Source organism: Leptodactylus fuscus, chromosome 5, assembly GCF_031893055.1.
Source record: "Leptodactylus fuscus isolate aLepFus1 chromosome 5, aLepFus1.hap2, whole genome shotgun sequence".
In the NCBI taxonomy this organism is placed as follows: domain Eukaryota; kingdom Metazoa; phylum Chordata; class Amphibia; order Anura; family Leptodactylidae; genus Leptodactylus; species Leptodactylus fuscus.
This window is the reverse complement of record NC_134269.1, coordinates 18,025,937-18,047,751: the sequence shown is the minus strand read 5'-3', so window position 1 is coordinate 18,047,751 and position 21,815 is coordinate 18,025,937. Positions and strand designations below refer to the sequence as shown.

Below are 21,815 nucleotides of genomic sequence, written 5' to 3'. Positions count from 1 at the left end.
ACAGATTACATGCTCCGCAGTGGACCCTACACAGTATTATGTGCTCCACTGTGCCCCCCCAAAGAGTATTATGTGCTCACCAGTGGCCACACACAGTATTATATGCTCCACTGTGCCCCCCAAACAGTATTATGTGCTCACCAGTGGCCACACACAGTATTATATGCTCCACAGTGGCCCCCACATAGTATTGTGTGCTAACAGTGCCCACGGGCCACCAGAGCCTGACGCCCCATTCCTCCATCTTGCTCACACACAGCCTGCACCCCCATGTCCCTCTCTTGCTCACACACAGCCTGCACCCCCATGTCCCTCTCTTGCTCACACACAGCCTGCACCCCCATTCCTCCCTCTTGCTCACACACAGCCTGCACCCCCATGTCCCTATCTTGCTCACACACAGCCTGCACCCCCATTCCTCCCTCTTGCTCACACACAGCCTGCACCCCCATGTCCCTCTCTTGCTCACATGTTTTCTTCTCTCCTCCGTACCTTCCATCAGTCTCGTTCCTAGCAGCTTCCACACTGTCCTGTACAATCCAGAATAGCTCCACACACACAAGAGTCTGATCACATGGTCATGACATCATCAAAGGTCCTTTAGCCCACTAGGATTTAGTATCAACCACAGGAAAAGCCCCGGAGCGGATGCTCATCCCAGGAAGGTGAATATAAGTATTTTTTTTTATTTTTATTCACCTCCCCTTAGCTGGCATTTAATAGAAAGGGGCCTAGTCAGGCCCCTTTCCATTAACAATACGTATAGCATTGTGGTCCGGGGCCCTGGCCATTTCCAGCTGGTCATTTCCGTGGCCATTGTTACGTCACTGTGTCCATGTATACACACAGACAGCAGAGACCAAAAATAATGGCATATGGATTAGTCCTAAGGCCTCATGCACATGACGGCGTGAGCTGTCAGTGGGCTAGCAGTGTTTTTTTTTCTATGGCCCCATACACAACGGTGTATTTTCATGGTCCCATGTATGAGGCTGTGAGCCGGGAGCAAAACTCAGGACAGGCCCTATCCCTGCCTGTGCGGAGTGACTTCAATGAATGGGGCTGTGGAGGCACAGGTGGCACACGAATGTCAACCATGTAACATCCATGCTGTTCAATCACAACCTTGCGACATGCAGACAGTTGTACACATCTAAGGGGAAAAGGGATGGGATTCTGCAGACACCAAGGAGCTTTGGATTCTTCTGGTTTAAAGGTTACAATAAAGAGGACTTGTCACGTCTCCTGAGACATGTTTAAGAGTAAATTCCTGTATTTACTAAGGGCTAACAATTCCTAGAATTTTAGTGTGTGTTGTGTTTCTGTAATTCCTCTTAGAAATATAAGTCATGGATACATTGTTGTTCTCTTGTTCTATTCCCTTTGTCAAAGGGATGTGCCCCTGCACGGTGTGTTCCCCTCAGGACTAGGGTTGAGCCGATCTTGACTTTTCAGGATCGATTTTGAAATCTGATTTCCGATCATTTTTCATTCGAACCCGATCTCGATCCCAATTCCGATCCCAATGCAAGTCAATGGGATTTTTTTTACTAATCGGAGATTGGATTTTAAAAACAATCCTATTCACTATACAGCATGGAATCTAACAATTGAACGCTTTAATTATTAGAATCCACGCTGTGTAGTGATTTTTTTTAATCACTAAGTAGCCAGAGGATTTTTTTTTAATCATCTGGCTACTTAGTCCTCCCTGGTGTCCACTTACCTGCAGAGATGGCTGGTCCGGTGCCCTCGGTGTTCTTGTTCTTCTTCGCCTCGCTGCCCCCTGCCTCCCAGGTTAGGAGAGTGTGGGCGGGTACTGGGTGGGGAGACGTCACGTCTCCCCGCTCTATACCCGCCCACACTCTCCTAAGCCAAAAGTCCCGCCTTTTTCCTAGCTCTTTAACAGTAACCTGAGAGGCGGGGGCAGCGAGGCAAAGAAGAACGAGAACACCGGGCACCAGACCAGCCATCTCTGCAGGTAAGTAACTACTAGAGATGTTAGCTGGGTCTCCCATGGAAAGCAATAGGTTAAAACGCCTTCCATTGATTTCAATGGGGAGCGCATGTATGCCGGCACCCATAGAAATCAATGGGACCTGTTTTAACACCGCTCATTCTGAACGAGATTACTCAGTGTGAAGGTTAACATTGTTAGCTTTTCCCACAATGCTTGGCCAGTAGTAAAGCATTGTGGGAAATAATCATCAATCTCAATCCCATCTAAAAAGATCGTGTTCGGAATTCCGATCGCAAATTCTCTTGATCGCTGATCGGAATCCGATCTTTTCCTAACACGATCGCTCAACCCTACTCAGGACGCATTGGACAGTATCAGACTGTACAGGGACATCCCCCAACTGGTGACACTTAGTTGTTCATTTATTCACAGATGGGACAGAAAATGTATGCACTTACGGATTAGTCGTAGATAAAATAAACATGGAGCTGTATGGGGGCATTGGTTTCGGCCCCTTCCCCTCATCTTCATCCTCTTCTTCCTCCTCTTTCTTCTCATCCTCCTTCTGAGGTAAAGGAGAGACGGCCACTGTCTTGTTCACTATGGGAGATAGAGAGATGCTATTAGAGGCTGTCCTGAGAGTGCGGGTCACCGTCCTGTCCGTTGTTCTAATCCATAAAAGGATCTGAAACAAAATGCTTACACAATCCTGTGCAGAGAATTATCTGTGTAAGGCTGGGATCACACTAGGGACTGCTGTCTGTTCTGCTGGTCCATCAGAGGACCAGAAGAAGGGACTGCTAAAATAGTGCACACCGGCACAGCCCAAGGGGTCCCATCACTTGTCCATTCTTTTTAACTGAAATCGGCAGACGAAAAACTTTCAGCTTGCAGGACTTTTTTCATCCAGAAATTTTTACATTTTTAACTGAGACTCTGCTGCAAATGTGAACCCAGCCTAACCCGAGAAAGGAACAATGTATACTGTTACGGCGGGTTTGTGTGCTCAGGCTGGCTTTGGAGAACAGACCAATTCCAAATAATACATTATATGGAATGCTATGCCACAAAAGATTTTTTCTATTTTCTAGCCTAGAAGAGAAGGTACATGATGTAAATTGTAGTGCGGGTATTCTCCTGAATTTGTGACTTTCTGTCCATAGGACTGTGTCATCAAAGGGTCACATGACACAACTAAGGACTAAGTAAGAAGTCTACTTTCCCTACATTTTATATCATCTACCTTTCTTTTGGAACACAGAAAAACATTTTTTGCTTGAGTGTTCTGTCTAATAATGGACCCTTAGGACTGGCGCAGTATCGCCTCCCAGGCACTAAACAGGGACTGGAGACAACTGCTTCTGGCTCTATGCACTGTATCATACGAGAATTGGAAGACTCCCCATACTGCTGCTTCTATAAAGGACCACCTGGACCCCCATAGATGAGATAAAGTGACACATGGCTGGAGAAATCTCACAATGAAGGTCAGAATATAAGATGAACTGCATTACGCCAAACAAAAAAATCCTGGCCAACTTCTTTAAGTTAACAGTTAAGAAGAAACTATAAAATGTGACCCCTTGTTCACATCTTCGTTTGGTAATCCATTCAGGCAGTCCACATGAGGACTCCCTGAATGGACTACCAAACGCATTGGCAAGCAGTGTGCAGTGAAAGCACTTGGACCCCATAGACTATAATGGGGTCCGTGTGCTTTCTGCACGGTATCCGCACGGAACATGTGGATAGAAAAGTACTTTGTGTACTTACGGTACATGTCCAAATGATTCGTGCAGGCAGCACGCGGAAAGCATATGGACCCCCTTATAGTCTATGGGGTCCAAGTGCTTTCACTGCACACCGCTTGCCAATGCGTTTGGTATTCTGTTCGGGGGTTCCCCATGCGGACTTCCCAAATGGATTACCAAAAGAAGATGTGAACGAGGGGTAATTGATCAAGATATGCTTTATCCATACACTGAACCAGTGAAGTATGAACAAAGGAGAAGCCATCAGGATTATGGAGGCAGAGAAAAATGGTGCAGATAATAGGAATAATACTAAACTACCAAGTGTATGACCTGAGAGGTGCACAGATTACAGATAACAATAGCTCTGACCTGGAGCGAGAGCTCAAATGTGCTGCATACTGAGGCCCCACATTGTGATTTTGCTGCATTTTTTGGAGCCAAAGCCAGACCTTCCCATGTATTCCCATTCCTATTTTAGCCATTTGTGGCTAAAAGCAGCAATATATTCAACAAAAAAAGCCTAATTTTGGCAATGTGTGGCCTTAGCCACATACACCCTGTAGGTATATACTTCAGAGCCCTATCTACATGGCTGCTACCTTGTCCCAGTTTTATTGCGTCTCCCTCCCTCTGCCATAATTGATGATTGGCGCCGCCGTCCCACCTCAAACACAGTAGGAAGGTTTGAGTGGCAGCTCTCTTCCTGTGTTGCTAATTTTGGGCGAGTGACCTGATTTGGGTAACATTTGTTTGGTGTAATGCAATTCATCTTCTATTCTGACCTTCATTGTGCTATGAAAATAATCAGCCCTTGTGAGATTTCTCCGGCCTGCGCCACTTTGTCTCTGACTCACTGCGATAAATGCTCCTTATTCCTTCCTCTTGTATATTGAGGGATGAAACATATCTGTTTTCTGGAAAGCTGAGTAGCAACCAAACAGGTCGCATGACAAGTGTTGGACTACCCCATGACAGTACCAGAGGATCCTCTGGTGAGCCCTGGCCCTAGCGCAATAATGACCCAGTAGAATACACCCAAATGTGAAGGGTACTAAGGTGTTATATGTAGGGGTTGTTGGACCCAAGGAATCTTACTGTGACACTGTGAATGGTCACCATGCAGATGATCACCCAGCTTTTTGTATCATTACCATTATCTGGAATGTACCTGTCACATGGAGGATGAGCGTCTCTTAAATCTCATTGCACCCTCGGTAAATTTAGATCTTTCCCTTTGGCATAGTTATGGAGCAGATTAGCACCTGCAGTCCATATGCATGCTATGTATTAAGGCTGCAGACACATTGTCAGCCATTTACAACCCAGCACATTATTTTAAAGCACAAAACAAAAATAGATTTCTTCTGTGAATAGCTATGTAAAGCCGTGCGCATGCGCCGTACAGTTACTGCGGAGTATTTACTATGCCTGAAATCTGCATCGCTTGCACAAAGCCGCTGACTGCACTAATGAGTCTCATACATCAGAAAGTAAAGGCCTGGTCACATGACTGCTGCTTGTCATAGGGGTGTGCACAAAAGAGAAGCAAAAGTTAGGGTATGTTCACATCTGCATTGGAAGTGTCATCTAAAATGGCAGACTAAAAGATCCTGCAAGCAAAACTTTGTCACCCAGTGACGTCACAGAGAAAACAATGGATATCAGACGGATCCCATTTTAGACAGCGATGCCCCTTGGGATCTGTCCTTGTTCCTCATTAGATGCATCTATCTTTATTGTTTTATTCATTCTTTCTGTTCCTACAGTGAGACGGACTGAAGATGTGAACCCAGCCTTAAAGTATCCCCTACCCCCCTCCGCTCAAATCCCTGTAAGTATAACACCCTTCAGTCACATACTTAGTAGGTCCTATTCCCAACACTCATATGAGAGAGGGACATGTTGGATTGTTTTATCAAGACGGTTCGTTCTGTCCACAGAAAGGAGGCAAGGATGGACAAAGTATTGTTTCCCCCTACTCATAGAGTAAGCCTGTGAGTCCTGCTCCCCCCTCATGGAGAAAGCCTGTGAGTCCTGCTGCCCCCTCATAGAGAAAGCCTGTGAGTCCTGCTGTTCCCTCATAGAGAAAGCCTGTGAGTCCTGCTCTTCCCTCATAGAGAAAGCCTGTGAGTCCTGCTGCCCCCTCTTAGAGAAAGCCTGTGAGTCCAGCTTCCCCCTCAGAGAAAGCCTGTGAGTCCTGCTCCCCCCTCATAGAGAAAGCCTGTGAGTCCTGCTGTTCCCTCATAGAGAAAGCCTGTGAGTCCTGCTGCCCCCTCTTAGAGAAAGCCTGTGAGTCCAGCTTCCCCCTCATAGAGTAAGCCTGTGAGTCCAGCTTCCCCCTCATAGAGTAAGCCTGTGAGTCCTGCTGCCCCCTCATAGAGAAAGCCTGTGAGTCCTGCTGCCCCCTCATAGAGAAAGCCTGTGAGTCCTGCTGCCCCCTCATAGAGTAAGCCTGTGAGTCCTGCTGCCCCCTCATAGAGTAAGCCTGTGAGTCCTGTTGCCCCCTTATAGAGAAAGCCTGTGAGTCCTGCTCCCCCCATAGAGTAAGCCTGTGAGTCCTGCTGCCCCCTTAAAGAGTAAGCCTGTGAATCCTGTTCCACCCATTCATATAGTAAGCCTGTGAGTCCGGCTCCCCCCCCCCCATAGAGTAAGCCTGTGAGTCCTGTTGCCCCCTTATAGAGAAAGCTGGTGAGTCCTGCTGCCCCCTTATAGAGTAAGCCTGTGAGTCCTGCTGCCCCCTTAAAGAGTAAGCCTGTGAATCCTGTTCCACCCATTCATATAGTAAGCCTGTGAGTCCGGCTCCCCCCCCCCCATAGAGTAAGCCTGTGAGTCCTGTTGCCCCCTTATAGAGAAAGCTGGTGAGTCCTGCTGCCCCCTTATAGAGTAAGCCTGTGAGTCCTGCTCCCCCCGACTACTCATTGAGAGAACTCATGACAACTTTCTCTTTGAATGCGAGGGGAAAGCAGGACACAGGCATTATAGAAACAAATCTAAAAATTAGAAGTATAATATATTTCACTATCTGGTTTTAATAAATAAAAACAGTGATACATTCCTTTAAATGTGAGTTAAGTCTCCTCCTCTATACTTTGTTTCCCTTAGATGTCAAACATTACAGAGCCATCTCAGAGCCAAAATTTTCTTATTCGCAACTACAGAAGTCCACACACACCTTTAAAGGGATCCTATCATTGGATACCCTTTTTTTCTGACTAACACGTAGGAATAGCCTTAAGAAAGTCTATTCTTCTCCTACCTTTAGATGTCTTCTTCGCGCCACTGTTCGGTATAAATCCCAGTTTTCTTCGGTATGCAAATGAGTTCTTTCGCAGAACTGGGGGTGGTCCTCTGCGCTCAAACAGCACTGGGGGCGTCCCCAATGCTGCGAGAGAACTCTCCAGCGCTGCCTCTATCTTCTTCTGGAATGCCCTCTCCCTGCATCTTCTTCCGTCCTGGCTTTCCATCTTCTAGGCCTTGGGCAGAGCCGACTGCATATGCCCGGGCCACAAGAAAATGGCCGCTTACACAGTAAGCTGGTGTAAGTGGCCATATTCTTGTGGCCCAGGCATGCGCAGTCGGCTCTGACTGAGACCCGAGGCCTAGAAGATTGAGTCCCAGGACGGAAGAAGACTCAGGGAGAGGGCATTACAGAAGAAGATGGAGACGGCGCTGGAGATTTCTCTCGCAGCATTGGGGACACCCCCAGTGCTGTTTGAGCGCTGAGGCTCGCCCCCAGTGCTGCGAGAGAACTCATTTGCATACTGAAGAAAACCTGAATTTCTACCGAACAGCGGTGCAGAGAAGGCATCTAAAGGTAGGAGAAGAATAGACTTTCTTAAAGAGGACCTTTCATGAGTTGGGGCACAGGCAATTTTATATACCACTGGAAAGCCGACAGTGCGCTGAATTCAGCGGTATATAAAACTGTCTGTGCCCCAACTCATGAAAGGTTCTCTTTAAGGCTACTCCTACGTGTTAGTCAGAAAAAAAGGGTATTCAATGATAGGATCCCTTTAAAGGTGTTGGACATCAATGCCTAAAGTGTACCTCCAATTATAAAACCTTTACAAAAAACTTTTAATACATGAATAGTACTAGTAGGAAACTTTATAATACATCTTATTAAAGAAATCTGTTTCCTTCTCTACTTATTAGGCTGAGTTACATTTAACATAGAATTCTATGGAGGAGAGAAGAGCAGGCTGCTGGAAAAACCACACAAATAACTGCGGGTGCTAAACTCTACTACTCTGTCAGTCAGACAGGTCTTTAATAGAGATGAGCGAGTAATATTCGATTGAGTAGGTATTCAATCAAATACTACGGTATTCGAAATACTCATACTCGGACGAATACCAAGTAAAAGGCGCTTACTGCGTGGTATTCGACCAAGTACGAGTATTTCAAATACCGTAGTATTCGATCAAATACCTACTCGATTGAATACTACTCGCTCATCTCTAGTCTTTAACAGCGCTGTACCTTCAAGATAAGACTCTACTACTGTAAAGGCAATAATTCAATAAACCCCCTCTCCCCATAGACTTCTATGTGTGAGTCGATTCTTTGTAAACAGCCGAAGTGAAGATGAGGAAGAGGAGTCAGCTTAATAAGTGGAGAAGGAAACACATCTCCTTAATAAGATATATTACAAAGTTTTTTGTATCCCCTGTACTATTCATTTATGGAAAGCTGTTGTATAATTAGAAGTACACTTTAATGATTGTCGCTTAGGCTGTATACATTACAAGGTCAAGTAAATGTCACATGATCATCGGTTTTTAGCATCACATACACATATAACCCAAAGTATTGAGCGATAAGATGGTCCATATTTGTAAAGGACATCTAAAAATTTTGCTCCGTCAGAAACCCAACCATGATGTCTTTATTGTGGACAGGTTATCAGATAATCCGATCCCAGTAAGGACATCATGGCCGGGTTTCAACGTATAGAAAGTTCCTGCAATCACAGTCGTATCCATTGGCATCCGATCAAGACCATTGAGATGATTAGAGAAAATGTTAAAAATTTTGATATGTCTTAAATTTGTAAAAATATTTGATTACAAATTTAAATTTGGTTCTGTGCATTGTAATTTATGGAGGACTCTTCCAGAAGCCATTTCATCATTTTATAGAGACGATCCCTTGTGCACTAGTTACAGGAATGTACCACTGTAGGCCTAGGCAAAGTGACCAAGGGGCAAATTTACTAAGTGTCTAAATTTTAGACAACGTAGGTTTAGATTTCTATTGACATTACACCACTTATTAGTTGTTTTAAAAGTTTTGGTGCATTTTTGGCTCTCAGAACACATCCTAAACCCCGTCACTTTTGCACAATCCATTTAAATGTCCAAAACACCTCATTGTTAAACCTTTTTTTTTTTTTGCTGAAAGATTTCTGGTGCATTTTGCTTAGTAAGTCTTCCCCATTTTTACCAACTTGACAAATATTGACAAGTCAGTGTCATATATTCACTGCTGATTAGATTTTAGGGTGGAAATAAGATTTAGAAAAAAAAAATTGAACACTAAAACAGTGGTGGAGACATTACCCTGCCCCACAGCGTTCTCTACTGGTGGAGGGAATGGCGGTGGTATATCCACTGTAGTCTGCTCTGTAGCTTTAGTCCCCTTGGCTGTCTCTATGGGGTTGCTGAGGGTCTGGCCTGAATCAGGTAAAGTAGTGGGAGGGCCGGAGTTAGTGGGCAGAGGTGTCCTTTTTGGGGCAGAATTCACAGTAGGAGCACTGTTGTTGTTTGCACAGTTGGTGTGATTTCCCATTTTGGCTGGGCTATGGTTGAGCCCTCCCCCACTTCCCACTGCTGGGGGTTCAGTGGTCACTAGCTTGTTGTTACGGATGTTATCCATATTTTCAGGCTGTTGGTTTTGGTTTTCCTGGCGGGAGCGATCTTGGATTGGTCGGGTGGTTGAAAGATTTGGGCCTGAGCTAGAAGCAGGAGCTGTGGGGTCCCTAGAAGCAAAGGAAGATAAGATTAGACAGAAGTGGAAAACTCCAAAAATATAGCAATCTTCATTTTCTTACACACAATGGGCAGATTTACTAATCCTGTCTCATATTAGTCAGTGTAAATTATTAGGAGATTTCATTGAATGGTATATGATCTTCTATTCCACCCAACTCTTACCCTTCATTCACATCTGCGTTTGGTATTCCTTTCAGGGAGTCCACAACGGAATACTGAACGCAACTGCAAGCGGTGTGCAGTGAAAGCACTCGTACCCCATAGACTATAATGGGGTCTGTGTGCTTGCCACGCGCTGCCTGCATGAATCATGTGGGCAGGAAAGTAGATGGTGAAGTACTTTCCTGTCCGCAGGATCCCTGCGGAGATCTGGCGGCAAGCACACAGACCCCATTATAGTCTATGGGGTACGAGTGCTTTCACTGCACAGCGTTTGCAGTTGCGTTCGGTATTCCGTTCGGGGGGGAGGGGAGTCCTCATGCGGACTCCCCCGGACGGTATTTATACCATATGTGAACGAGGCCTTACTGAAACTTGGATCCAGCAGTCAGACACAGCCTCCCTTGCTTCTCTGTCTCATGGTGGCCTACAATCCTCACATACCTCTAGGCCTGACAACAGGCAGGGTGGTGGGGTAGGCTTACTTCTGTCACCACAGTGCATTTTTCAGTCCATTCCAATGGTACCCTCACTCACATTCCCCTCATTTGAAGTCCATGCTATCAGACTTTTCCGCCCACTCTCCTTACGTGTAGCTGTGATCTACCGTCCACCTGGCTCACCCTACCAATTTCTGGAGCACTTCGCTTCTTGGTCTCCCCTCTTTTTATCCAGAAAAATTCCTACCCTCATCATGGGTGACTTTAACATCCCTATTGACACCCCTGTCTCCCCAGCTTCATCAGTTTCTCTCAATCACTTCTCTTGGTCTGTCACAATGTTCTTCTTCCGCCACACATATAGACGGTAACACGATTGATCTAGTCTTCCATCGACTTCTCACAGTTTCTAAATTTACTAACTCTTCTCTGCCGCTCTCTGATCATAACCTTCTGTCTCTCACCATCAGTGCTCTCTCCCCTTCACAGGATACACCTACCCATCACACATATAGGAATTTGCGTGCTATCGACACCCAGCACCTCTCAGATACCCTACAGTCCTCTCTATCCCCCATCTCCTCAATCTCATGGCCCAATCTATCCACCAGTCACTATATTGAAACCCTTAAAAATGCATTGGATGAGGTGGCTCCCCCCTCCACTCGTAAAGTCCCACCACATAGGAGGCAGCAACCCTGGCACACGCCACAGACACGGTTTCTTCAGCGGTGCTCTAGGTGTGCCGAACGTCTCTGGAGAAAATCACGTTCACCTGCAGATTTCCTCCACTTCAAATTTATGCTTAAAACATATAGTTCTGTCCTTCACCTCGCCAAACAAGACTATTTCACCGCCCTCATCTCTTCTCTCTCCAGCAACCCTAAAAGGCTTTTTGAAACTTTTCACTCTCATCTCTCAGACCGCACTTTCAGTGTATAATTTGCGGGCTCTGTTTCTTCCCCTCTTTCCCTTGCTGTTGGGGGTCCTCAGGGCTCGGTCCTAGGCCCCCTGTTCTTTTCTCTCTACACAGCCCCTATTAGACAAATCATCACCAGATTTGGCTTCAGGTACCATCTTTATGCCGATGACATCCAATTATACACATCTTCCCATGACATCACCCCTGCACTAATACACAGCACCAGTGACTGTCTCTCTGCTGTCTCTAATATCATGTCCTCGCTCTATCTGAAACTAAATCTCTCTAAGACTGAACTACTACTGTTTCCACCATCTAACAGATCTGTCCCTGATATATCCATTGCAGTCTCAGGCCTTACTATAACTCCTAGGCAGCATGCCCGCTGCCTTGGGGTCATGTTTGACTCAGAACTTTCCTTTACCCCCCATATTGAATCACTCGCACTCTCATGTCTCCTCCACCTTAAAAACATCTCCAGAATACGCCCTTTCCTTACCAGAGATACACTAAAGACGTTTATTGTCTCTCTGATTCATTCTCGCCTTGACTACTGTAACTTCTTATCGGTCTTCCCCTCACTAAACTCTCCCCTCTACAATCTATTCTGAATGCAGCGGCCAGGCTCATCTATCAGGCTAGACGCTACAGCGATGCCTCGGGTCTGTGCCAGTCACTACATTGGCTGCCTATTCATTATAGAATAAAATATAAAGTTATCCCCCTCCTCCACAAGGCTCTCCATAATGCCGCACCTCCCTACATTTCCTCCCTCATCTCTGTCTACCACCCAACCCGTGCTCTCCGCTCACTCAATGACCTAACACTTACATCCTCTATTATCAGAACCTCCCACGCTCGTATACAAGACTTCTCCCGAGTTGCACCACTTCTCTGGAAGGCTCTACCCCGGACAATCAGATTAACTCCCAATTTCTACAGTTTCAAGCCCAAACTAAAGACACATCTTATCAGACAGGCCTATCACAATTCCTAATGTAAACCCTTCCGTACCGTAATTAGAATCCCTAAAACGAATCCTACTCTGTCCCGGCTCCTACATTACCCCACATGATATGATGCCTATTCAGGCTAACTTCATATGTCCAAGCACCATCCACATGTTAAGGGACATGACTGATGATGGCTCATAAAGTTTTATGTTTGTGTAATGACAGTCACCTCTATTACAACATTGTCTGACCCCTGTATAAGCAATGCCGCCCCTGCTACCTCTTGTGTCACCCCCTCTACCTCATAGATTGTAAGCTCTTGCGAGCAGGGCCCTCAGTTCCATTGTGTGAAATGACTTTTCTTGTAATGTATCTTTCTGTCTGTATTTGAACCCTACAAATTGTACAGCGCTGCGGAATATGTTGGTGCTATATAGATAAAATGTATTATCATAGCTGTATGGTATAAAGGATGGGTGAAGAACCATAATAAGCTGTACTGTCTGAGCAGAAATACATTTTTCAAGGGTTGTAAATAGAGATGAGCGAACACTAAAATGTTCGAGGTTCGAAATTCGATTCGAACAGCCGCTCAATGTTCGTGTGTTCGAACGGGTTTCGAACCCCATTATAGTCTATGGGGAACAGATACTCGTTAAGGGGGAAACCCAAATCCGTGTCTGGAGGGTCACCAAGTCCACTATGACACCCCAGGAAATGATGCCAACACCTCTGGAATGACACTGGGACAGCAGGGGAAGCATGTCTGGGGGCATCTAACACACCAAAGACCCTCTATTACCCCAACATCACAGCCTAACAACTACACACTTTACACACTCAATACCACCTCTCTGACAGTAGGAAAACACCTTGAAACATGTGTATTTGGCACTTGCAGTGAGGAGAGCTTGTCACCAGCAGTGAATTTGGCCCTTGTAGTAAGTTGAGGTTGGCACCAACATTTGTTTTGAAAATCAGGGTGGATTGAGCCTCTAACCAGCAGAGTTTGGGCAAATTCATGGTGGAGGGAGCCTCTAAACACCCCAGTTTGGGCAAATTCATGGTGGAGGGAGCCTCTAAAAACCCCAGTTTGGACCAATTCATGGTGGAGGGAGCCTCTAACCAGCCCAGTTTGGGCAAATTCATGGTGGAGGGAGCCTCTAAAAAACCCAGTTTGGACCAATTCATGGTGGAGGGAGCCTCTAACCAGCCCAGTTTGGGCAAATTCATGGTGGAGGGAGCCTCTAACCAGCCCAGTTTGGACCAATTAATGGTGGAGGGAGCCTCTAACCAGCCCAGTTTGGACCAATTAATGGTGGAGGGAGCCTCTAACCAGCCCAGTTTGAACCAATTCATGGTGGAGGGAGCCTCTAAACAGCCCAGTTTGGGCAAATTCATGGTGGAGGGAGCCTCTAAAAAACCCAGTTTGGACCAATTCATGGTGGAGGGAGCCTCTAACCAGCCCAGTTTGGACCAATTAATGGTGGAGGGAGCCTCTAACCAGCCCAGTTTGGACCAATTCATGGTGGAGGGAGCCTCTAAACAGCCAAGTTTTGGGAAATTCATGGTGGAGGGAGCCTCTAACCAGCCCAGTTTGGACCAATTCATGGTGGAGGGAGCCTCTAAACAGCCAAGTTTTGGGAAATTCATGGTGGAGGGAGCCTCTAACCAGCCCAGTTTGGACCAATTCATGGTGGAGGGAGCCTCTAAAAAACCCAGTTTGGACCAATTCATGGTGGAGGGAGCCTCTAAACAGCCCAGTTTGGGCAAATTCATGGTGGAGGGAGCCTCTAACCAGCCCAGTTTGGACCAATTAATGGTGGAGGGAGCCTCTAAACAGCCCAGTTTGGGCAAATTCATGGTGGAGGGAGCCTCTAACCAGCCCAGTTTGGACCAATTCATGGTGGAGGGAGCCTCTAACCAGCCCAGTTTGGGCAAATTCATGGTGGAGGGAGCCTCTAAAAAACCCAGTTTGGACCAATTCATGGTGGAGGGAGCCTCTAACCAGCCCAGTTTGGGCAAATTCATGGTGGAGGGAGCCTCTAACCAGCCCAGTTTGGACCAATTAATGGTGGAGGGAGCCTCTAACCAGCCCAGTTTGGACCAATTCATGGTGGAGGGAGCCTCTAACCAGCCCAGTTTGGACCAATTAATGGTGGAGGGAGCCTCTAAACAGCCAAGTTTTGGGAAATTCATGGTGGAGGGAGCCTCTAACCAGCCCAGTTTGGACCAATTCATGGTGGAGGGAGCCTCTAAACAGCCCAGTTTGGGCAAATTCATGGTGGAGGGAGCCTCTAAAAAACCCAGTTTGGACCAATTCATGGTGGAGGGAGCCTCTAAAAACCCCAGTTTGGACCAATTCATGGTGGAGGGAGCCTCTAACCAGCCCAGTTTGGACCAATTAATGGTGGAGGGAGCCTCTAAACAGCCAAGTTTTGGGAAATTCATGGTGGAGGGAGCCTCTAACCAGCCCAGTTTGGACCAATTCATGGTGGAGGGAGCCTCTAAAAAACCCAGTTTGGACCAATTCATGGTGGAGGGAGCCTCTAACCAGCCCAGTTTGGACCAATTCATGGTGGAGGGAGCCTCTAAACAGCCCAGTTTGGGCAAATTCATGGTGGAGGGAGCCTCTAAAAAACCCAGTTTGGACCAATTCATGGTGGAGGGAGCCTCTAATTAGCCCAGTTTGGACCAATTAATTGTGGAGGGAGCCTCTAACCAGCCCAGTTTGGACCAATTAATGGTGGAGGGAGCCTCTAAACAGCCCAGTTTGGGCAAATTCATGGTGGAGGGAGCCTCTAACCAGCCCAGTTTGGACCAATTAATGGTGGAGGGAGCCTCTAACCAGCCCAGTTTGGACCAATTAATGGTGGAGGGAGCCTCTAACCACCCCAGTTTGGACCAATTCATGGTGGAGGGAGCCTCTAACCAGCCCAGTTTGGACCAATTCATGGTGGAGGGAGCCTCTAAAAAACCCAGTTTGGACCAATTCATGGTGGAGGGAGCCTCTAAACAGCCCAGTTTGGGCAAATTCATGGTGGAGGGAGCCTCTAAAAAACCCAGTTTGGACCAATTCATGGTGGAGGGAGCCTCTAACCAGCCCAGTTTGGACCAATTAATGGTGGAGGGAGCCTCTAAACAGCCAAGTTTGGACCAATTCATGGTGGAGGGAGCCTCTAAAAACCCCAGTTTGGACCAATTCATGGTGGAGGGAGCCTCTAACCAGCCCAGTTTGGACCAATTAATGGTGGAGGGAGCCTCTAACCAGCCCAGTTTGGACCAATTAATGGTGGAGGGAGCCTCTAACCACCCCAGTTTGGACCAATTCATGGTGGAGGGAGCCTCTAAACAGCCAAGTTTGGACCAATTCATGGTGAAGGGAGCCTCTAAAAACCCGTTTGGACCAATTCATGGTGGAGGGAGCCTCTAACCAGCCCAGTTTGGGCAAATTCATGGTGGAGGGAGCCTCTAAACAGCCCAGTTTGGGCAAATTCATGGTGGAGGGAGCCTCTAACCAGCCCAGTTTGGACCAATTAATGGTGGAGGGAGCCTCTAACCAGCCCAGTTTGGACCAATTAATGGTGGAGGGAGCCTCTAACCACCCCAGTTTGGACCAATTCATGGTGGAGGGAGCCTCTAAACAGCCAAGTTTGGACCAATTCATGGTGGAGGGAGCCTCTAAAAACCCCAGTTTGGACCAATTCATGGTGGAGGGAGCCTCTAACCAGCCCAGTTTGGACCAATTAATGGTGGAGGGAGCCTCTAAACAGCCAAGTTTTGGGAAATTCATGGTGGAGGGAGCCTCTAACCAGCCCAGTTTGGACCAATTCATGGTGGAGGGAGCCTCTAAAAAACCCAGTTTGGACCAATTCATGGTGGAGGGAGCCTCTAAACAGCCCAGTTTGGGCAAATTCATGGTGGAGGGAGCCTCTAACCAGCCCAGTTTGGACCAATTAATGGTGGAGGGAGCCTCTAAACAGCCCAGTTTGGGCAAATTCATGGTGGAGGGAGCCTCTAACCAGCCCAGTTTGGACCAATTCATGGTGGAGGGAGCCTCTAACCAGCCCAGTTTGGGCAAATTCATGGTGGAGGGAGCCTCTAAAAAACCCAGTTTGGACCAATTCATGGTGGAGGGAGCCTCTAACCAGCCCAGTTTGGGCAAATTCATGGTGGAGGGAGCCTCTAACCAGCCCAGTTTGGACCAATTAATGGTGGAGGGAGCCTCTAACCAGCCCAGTTTGGACCAATTCATGGTGGAGGGAGCCTCTAACCAGCCCAGTTTGGACCAATTAATGGTGGAGGGAGCCTCTAAACAGCCAAGTTTTGGGAAATTCATGGTGGAGGGAGCCTCTAACCAGCCCAGTTTGGACCAATTCATGGTGGAGGGAGCCTCTAAACAGCCCAGTTTGGGCAAATTCATGGTGGAGGGAGCCTCTAAAAAACCCAGTTTGGACCAATTCATGGTGGAGGGAGCCTCTAATTAGCCCAGTTTGGACCAATTAATTGTGGAGGGAGCCTCTAACCAGCCCAGTTTGGACCAATTAATGGTGGAGGGAGCCTCTAAACAGCCCAGTTTGGGCAAATTCATGGTGGAGGGAGCCTCTAACCAGCCCAGTTTGGACCAATTAATGGTGGAGGGAGCCTCTAACCAGCCCAGTTTGGACCAATTAATGGTGGAGGGAGCCTCTAACCACCCCAGTTTGGACCAATTCATGGTGGAGGGAGCCTCTAACCAGCCCAGTTTGGACCAATTCATGGTGGAGGGAGCCTCTAACCAGCCCAGTTTGGACCAATTAATGGTGGAGGGAGCCTCTAACCACCCCAGTTTGGACCAATTCATGGTGGAGGGAGCCTCTAAAAAACCCAGTTTGGACCAATTCATGGTGGAGGGAGCCTCTAAACAGCCCAGTTTGGGCAAATTCATGGTGGAGGGAGCCTCTAAACAGCCCAGTTTGGGCAAATTCATGGTGGAGGGAGCCTCTAACCAGCCCAGTTTGGACCAATTAATGGTGGAGGGAGCCTCTAACCAGCCCAGTTTGGACCAATTCATGGTGGAGGGAGCCTCTAAACAGCCCAGTTTGGGCAAATTCATGGTGGAAGGAGCCTCTAACCAGCAGAGTTGTGGGAAAGCAGGGTGGAGGGAGCCTCTAACCAGCAGAGTTGGTGGAAATCAGGGTGGAGGGAGCCTCTAACCAGCAGAGTTGGGGGAAATCATGTTGGAGGGAGCCTAGTATTAGCAGAATTGTGCAACGCTTATGGTGGATGAGTATGAGGATGCGGAGGAATTGGAGAGGTTGAGTACAGACATGGAGTTTCATGTTGGGGTGCTTTACACAGGTGGGCACAAAAATGAAGGCTCTATCCAGTGGTGGTTCATTTTTATCAAAGTGAGCCGGTCGGCACTCTCAGCTGACAGACGGGTGCGCTTGTCAGTGATGATGCCACCGGCTGCACTGAACACCCTCTCAGATAGGACGCTGGCGGCAGGACAGGACAGCACCTCCAAGGCATATAGGGCAAGTTCAAGCCACAGGTCCAACTTCGACACCCAATACGTGTAGGGCGCAGAGGGGTCGGAGAGGACAGGGCTGTGGTCGGAAAGGTATTCCCGCAACATGCGCCTATACTTCTCACGCCTGGTGACACTAGGACCCTCCGTGGCGGCACTTTGGCGAGGGGGTGCCATCAAGGTGTCCCAGACCTTAGACAGTGTGCCCCTCGTTTGTGTGGACCGGTGAGAACTTGGTTGCCTACTGGAGGAACTGCCCTCCCTGCCGCCACTGTCACATGCTGGAAACATCTCCATCATATTCTGCACCAATTGCCTGTGGCAAGCATTGATGCGATTGGCCCTCCCCTCTACCGGAATAAAAGACGAGATGTTGTTTTTATACCGGGGGTCAAGGATAGCAAAGATCCAGTACTGGTTGTCCTCCATGATTTTGACAATACGCTTGTCGGTTGTAAAGCACCCCAACATGAACTCAGCCATGTCTGCCACAGTGTTAGTTGGCATGACTCCTCTGGCCCCACCGGAAAGTTCAATCTCCATTTCCTCCTCATCCTCCATGTCTACCCATCCGCGCTGCAACAATGGGACGATTCGAAGTTGCCCGGAAGCCTCCTGTATCACCATCACATCATCGGACAACTCTTCTTCCTCCTCCTCCTCCTCCTCCTCCATTAAACGCAGTGAAGCGGACAGATGTGTGGACCTACTCTCCAGCTGTGACGGATCGGATGCTATCCCTAACTCCTCTGTGTGATCTGAGTTATCCCTGATGTCAATCAGGGATTCTCTCAGAACACACAAGAGCGGGATTGTAAGGCTCACCATCGCATCCTCAGAGCTCACCCTCCTTGTGGACTCCTCAAAGACCCGTAGGATGTCACAAAGGTCTCTCATCCATGGCCACTCATGGATGTGAAACTGAGGCAGCTGACTTTGTGGCACCCTAGGGTTTTGTAGCTGGTATTCCATCAAAGGTCTCTGCTGCTCAACCACTCTATTCAACATCTGAAACGTTGAGTTCCAGCGTGTGGGGACGTCGCACAAAAGCCGGTGTTGTGGCACATGCAGGCGTTGCTGGAGAGATTTTAAGCTAGCAGCGGCTACTGTCGACTTGCGAAAGTGGGCGCACATGCGCCGCACTTTCACCAGTAGCTCTGGAACATTGGGGTAGCTCTTTAGGAAACGTTGCACCACTAGGTTGAAGACGTGGGCCAGGCATGGAACATGTTGGAGTCCGGCAAGCTCCAGAGCTGCTACCAGGTTCCGGCCGTTATCACAAACGACCATGCCTGGGCCCAGGTGCAGCGGCTCAAACCATATTGCCGTCTCATCGAGGAGGGCATCCCTCACCTCGGAGGCAGTGTGCTGTCTGTCCCCCAAGCTGATCAGCTTCAGCACAGCCTGCTGACGTCTACCAACGCCAGTGCTGCAACGTTTCCAACTCGTAGCTGGGGTCAATCTAACAGCGGAGGAGGAGGCGGTGGCGGAGGAGGAGGCGGAGGAGGAGGCGGTAGAGGAGGAGGAGGAGGGGGGTGTTCTTCTCGTGTCCCTGCCAGGAATGTTAGGCGGGGAGACGAGGTACACCGGGCCAGTTTGGGAAGCAGTCCCAGCCTCAACTACATTTACCCAGTGTGCCGTCAGTGAAATGTAGCGTCCCTGTCCGCATGCACTTGTCCACGCGTCGGTGGTCAAGTGGACCTTTGTGCAAAGCGCGGAACTAAGGGCCCGCCTGATGTTGAGTGACACGTGCTGGTGCAAGGCGGGGACGGCACACCGGGAGAAGTAGTGACGGCTAGGGACGGCATAGCGAGGTGCCGCAGTTGCCATCAGGTCCAGGAAGGCGGGAGTTTCAACAAGCCGGAACGCCAACATCTCCTGGGCCAGCAGTTTAGCGATGTTGGCGTTCAAGGCTTGCGCGTGTGGGTGGTTAGCAGTGTATTTCTGCCGCCGCTCCAATGTCTGAGAGATGGTGGGTTGTTGTAAAGAAACGCCTGATGGTGCCTTTGATGGTGCAGGAGAAGGAGATAAGACAGGACCAGGGGAGGATGAGGTAGAAGTCAACAAAGTGGCGGAGGCAGATGAAGTGGTGTCCTGGCTCGTCCTCTGGAGTGCATCGCCAGCACAGTCAGCAGTGGCAGTGGCAGAGGCAGAGGCAGAGGCAGTGGCAGTGGCGTGAACGGCAGGCGGCCTTTGTCCTGCCGTTGCTGCCTGCCACTGATTCCAGTGCTTGGATTCCAAATGACGGCGCATTGAAGTGGTGGACAGGTTGCTCTTCTCAGAGCCCCTAATCAATTTCGAGAGGCAAATTGTGCAGACAACACTATATCTGTCCTCGGCGCATTCCTTGAAAAAACTCCACACCTTCGAGAAACGTGCCCTCGAGGTGGGAGTTTTTCGGGGCTGGGTACGAACTGGAACATCTTGGGAGATTCCGGGTGTGGCCTGGCTTCGCCTAAGCTGCTGACCTCTGCCTCTGCCTCTAGCTACCCTTTTTGGTGCTGCACCTGCCTCAACATCCACACTACTTTCCCCGCTTGACATCCCCCCTGTCCAGGTCGGGTCAGTGTCCTCATCATCCACCACTTCCTCTTCCAACTCCTGTCTCATCTCCTCCTCCCGCACAATGCGCCAGTCAACTGGATGCCCTGACGGCAACTGCGTCACATCATCGTCGATGAGGGTGGGTTGCTGGTCATCCACCACCAAATCGAACGGAGATGGAGGAGACTCTAGTGTTTGAGCATCTGGACACAGATGCTCCTCTGTTAGGTTCGTGGAATCGTGACGTGGAGAGGCAGGTTGAGGGACAATGAAAGGAGCGGAGAACAGCTCTGGGGAGCAGGGACAGTTTGGGTTATTGTTCTGTAAAGCTTCGGAATTTTGGGAGGAAGGAAGACAAGACTGTTGGGTAATAGGAGGAGAGGAGGCAGAGTCTGACTGGCTGCTGGACAATGTGCTGTAAGCGTTCTCTGACAGCCATTGCAAGACCTGTTCCTGGTTCTCGGGCCTACTAAGGTTTGTACCCTGCAGTTTAGTTAATGTGGCAAGCAACCCTGGCACTGTGGAGTGGCGCAATGCTTGCTGCCCCACAGGAGTAGGCACGGGACGCCCTGTGGCTTCACTGCTACCTTGCTCCCCAGAACCATTCCCCCGACCTCGCCCACGGCCTCGTCCACGTCCCTTTCCGGGAGCCTTGCGCATTTTGAATTCCTAGTTAGAAATTGGCACTGTATACCAGTAGTAAAAATTGTGGGTGCACGTAACCCCAATATATTCTTTGAATTCCCAGTCAGACACTGGCACTATATGGCAGTAGCAAGAAATGAGGGTATTTGTATTCCCAATATACTCTTTGAATTCCCAGTCAGACAATGGCACTGTATACCAGTAGTAAAAATTGTGGGTGCACGTAACCCCAATATATTCTTTGAATTCCCAGTCAGACACTGGCACTATATGGCAGTAGCAAGAAATGAGGGTATTTGTATTCCCAATATACTCTTTGAATTCCCAGTCAGACAATGGCACTGTATACCAGTAGTAAAAATTGTGGGTGCACGTAACCCCAATATATTCTTTGAATTACCAGTCAGAAACTGGCACTATATGGCAGTAGCAAGAAATGAGGGTATTTATAACCCCAATATATTCTTTGAATTCCCAGTCAGACAATGGCACTGTATACCAGTAGTAAAAATTGTGGGTGCACGTAACCCCAATATATTCTTTGAATTACCAGTCAGAAACTGGCACTATATGGCAGTAGCAAGAAATGAGGGTATTTGTATTCCCAATATACTCTTTGAATTCCCAGTCAGACAATGGCACTGTATACCAGTAGTAAAAATTGTGGGTGCACGTAACCCCAATATATTCTTTGAATTACCAGTCAGAAACTGGCACTATATGGCAGTAGCAAGAAATGAGGGTATTTATAACCCCAATATATTCTTTGAATTCCCAGTCAGACAATGGCACTGTATACCAGTAGTAAAAATTGTGGGTGCACGTAACCCCAATATATTCTTTGAATTCCCAGTCAGAAACTGGCACTATATGGCAGTAGCAAGAAATGAGGGTATTTGTATTCCCAATATACTCTTTGAATTCCCAGTCAGA

The 21,815-nt window shown here is 48.1% G+C and overlaps 1 protein-coding gene across 1 annotated transcript in view; it reads right to left on the bottom strand.

The window, feature by feature from the left end:
* Nucleotides 1-21,815, bottom strand: part of CACNA1A (calcium voltage-gated channel subunit alpha1 A) — a 232,868-nt gene that overhangs the window by 100,157 nt on the left and 110,896 nt on the right. Inside the window, exons 20-21 of the mRNA XM_075272510.1 lie at nt 9,276-9,694; nt 2,419-2,560 (exon numbers count right to left, since the gene is read on the bottom strand). Of these exons, the coding sequence (XP_075128611.1) occupies nt 2,419-2,560; nt 9,276-9,694 (561 nt within the window). The remainder of the gene's footprint in view (nt 1-2,418; nt 2,561-9,275; nt 9,695-21,815) is intronic.